Source organism: Falco naumanni, chromosome 2 (genome assembly GCF_017639655.2).
Source record: "Falco naumanni isolate bFalNau1 chromosome 2, bFalNau1.pat, whole genome shotgun sequence".
In the NCBI taxonomy this organism is placed as follows: Eukaryota; Metazoa; Chordata; class Aves; order Falconiformes; family Falconidae; genus Falco; species Falco naumanni.
This window is the reverse complement of record NC_054055.1, coordinates 21,670,444-21,673,007: the sequence shown is the minus strand read 5'-3', so window position 1 is coordinate 21,673,007 and position 2,564 is coordinate 21,670,444. Positions and strand designations below refer to the sequence as shown.

General features: G+C 46.8%; 1 protein-coding gene across 1 annotated transcript; it reads right to left on the bottom strand.

The window, feature by feature from the left end:
• Positions 1-309: 309 nt before the first annotated feature.
• On the bottom strand, positions 310-2,209 carry LOC121083239 (vitelline membrane outer layer protein 1-like). Its single transcript, XM_040583377.1, is given in 3 exon segments — positions 310-667; positions 1,375-1,469; positions 2,039-2,209. Coding segments are annotated over 3 exon segments (624 nt in total).
• Positions 2,210-2,564: the final 355 nt, after the last annotated feature.

Sequence of the window (2,564 nt, the reverse complement as noted above, 5' to 3'; positions counted from 1 at the left end):
CAAGACGAAAGTGAGCAGAGCAAGCTGAAAGAAACTTAACAGTCAGAGGAAAAAAAAAATCAGAAATCTGTTCCTCATCTCTGAGCAGTTGTCACAGATTGAGCATTTTCACAGCGGTATACCAGCAGTTACATGATAGGATGATTCTTGTGAACATAATACACTTTGATAACTATGGCAAGCTATGCTAACATAGTGGTAGCTGCAGAAGACAGCAGCAGCAGCATTGGCCAATACAGCAACCTGCAAGCAGTCAAAACATCACAGGCATGTCCCAGTATAAATCCAAACCCAAGATTTACTGATGTTTCATCTACTGTGGTATATGGGATGTGTAGGCAGTGATGCTGACAGAGCAAGCACCCATTTGCAGCAGAACTTCACGTTGTTGAGTGTTGTGTCATCCTGAAGCCCAGCTGGGAGCTCTACCTTGGTCTGAAGACCGCATACGTTGCAGCTTTTGCTCCATGGGCCAAATCTACGCCACGATAGTCCATCACCTACTAACACAGTTGCACATGAGCATCTGGTTTGGATATTGCTGGTTGCTGTGTCATCACCTCCTCCTTGGGATTTCTCTGTTCTCAGTGAGAAGGAGATCAAGTAGCCTCCAGGTCAAACCTGGAAGCTGGTCCTGACAAACTGGAAACTGGGTCCTGTACCCCACCTGACAAAAAGCAGACAGAGGAACGTCTGGGCTTTGCAAACTGCTGGGAAGTGCTCCTTCTCCCTGTCATGCTGCCCTAAAGCTTAACACCTCCTTGTTCACAGCAGTGACGAGGATGACAACCTGCTGCATTATGGGGCCTCTTACTTTTTCATTATTTTCCCTTCTCCCCTCAAGGCTATACTTTTCATTGGTATCTCATCGGAAAAACATCAGGAGGTCCAAGATTGGAGAGTTACAGTTCTGGTGGAAACTCCAAGGACAGCCTGAGCACATATTTTACGATGCATCCCTGACCTGTCTGACAAGTACACCCCAGGCAGTGGTGAGAGCAGGCACTTTGCTATCCAGAAGTGCAGCACTGTTCACTGCAGCAGGGCCAGGGCTTCACCCAGTTTCTGAATGTATAGACAAAAATCAGTTTTCTCACATTCACCCCATGTGTTGCAGATTTCCAAAGGAGGACTCTATCCCTAGGGCTCTGCAGAAATGTCAAACGCAAACAGAAGGATGCGATGTGAAGTAGCCATGTTGAATTACCCTAAAAATGAACAAACAAAACCCCCAACCACCTGTTTTAATTTACTTTATACTACAGCACTATGCAGACAAAGCAAGTCAGAGGAGAGACCCCTGCACGTGGTGATATCTATGGATATTTTGTGAGCTGGTATATGACAAACATGGGAAAAAACAGTGTTATTCACTCCCTTACCAAGGACTCAATGACTGAGTCACCTTGACAATGCAGGCATATGCTGTTCAGAGCTGTGTCATCTCTTCCGAACTGGGAGGGCTCCACCTGCAGTAGAAGTCATAGAGGGACAGAGGTAAAGGCAAGGGGAAGAAGACTCAGGAAAATTCCTTTAAGTGCCAGTCATAAACTGTCCCAACCCCTTTCTGTAATGACAAAGATAAAATCTTTGGAAGCACATGGGAAAAGATGTCTGTCCGTGGGAAACTGCAACGTACTCTTGTAACATGCTCTTCTTTGTGTTTTATAACTACTTCTGACCCAACATGTAAGGCAGAGACTCTGAGTCCCAGGAGAGGCACTGGTGGATAATGCCTCTCTCCTAGACTACAGGAGCAGATTTCAGCACTGACGTGGCTTCTCTCAGCAACATCAGCCACAAGCAGACTATGCGTCTACCAGCACACTTCTATCCAGATTGAGAGCAAAACAATTCTGGCAGTAGCTAGGGGGAAAAGAATATCATTTTTTTTTCTTTACTGGTGTAACCAGAGTGACAACATTTTCTAGGCTAAATTTTCCAGAAGACTCATAGTTTTATGTACAGAGTACCATACTCTGGAAGAGGAGAAATGGGCACAGGGACAGGAGGTGGTGGGAAATAAGGAGAAATTTACTTTCAGGGTAAATCCATTGGCATAGCCATAGTGGCAAAATTGCTGACTCCTCCACTTGCCCCAGTGGCCTCCATTGGGCACACTGAGGACAGAGGTGCATTCATGCACCCCTGAGCCTGGGGTGCAGAGGGAGAGGAGCAGGATGAGGGTAGCTGGCATGAGGAGCTTCATCTCTTGCACTTTGCATCTGCTGAAGGAGAGCTGGTATATGGACAGGTGAATTTATACTCTCTCAAGGCAGCTTGCCTTTCCCCACCAATCCATTGACGAACATCATAGGAACAATAGTTTCCACCTGGGTAGTGACACAGCACTTGCTGATCTGCTCGCAGTGCCCATGAGGAGATCCCCTGGGTGTTCAACAGCCAACACACAGCAGATGCTGTGGCTGCAGCTGTATCCACCATCACCAAAGGGCTGTGGCAAGACCTATGTGCTCCTTGCTGGGCTCATGGCACAGCATCAATTCCTGCATCTGGCTGTGCAGATACTTGGCCATGGGGATGTTTGTCTTTTGAGAGAAACT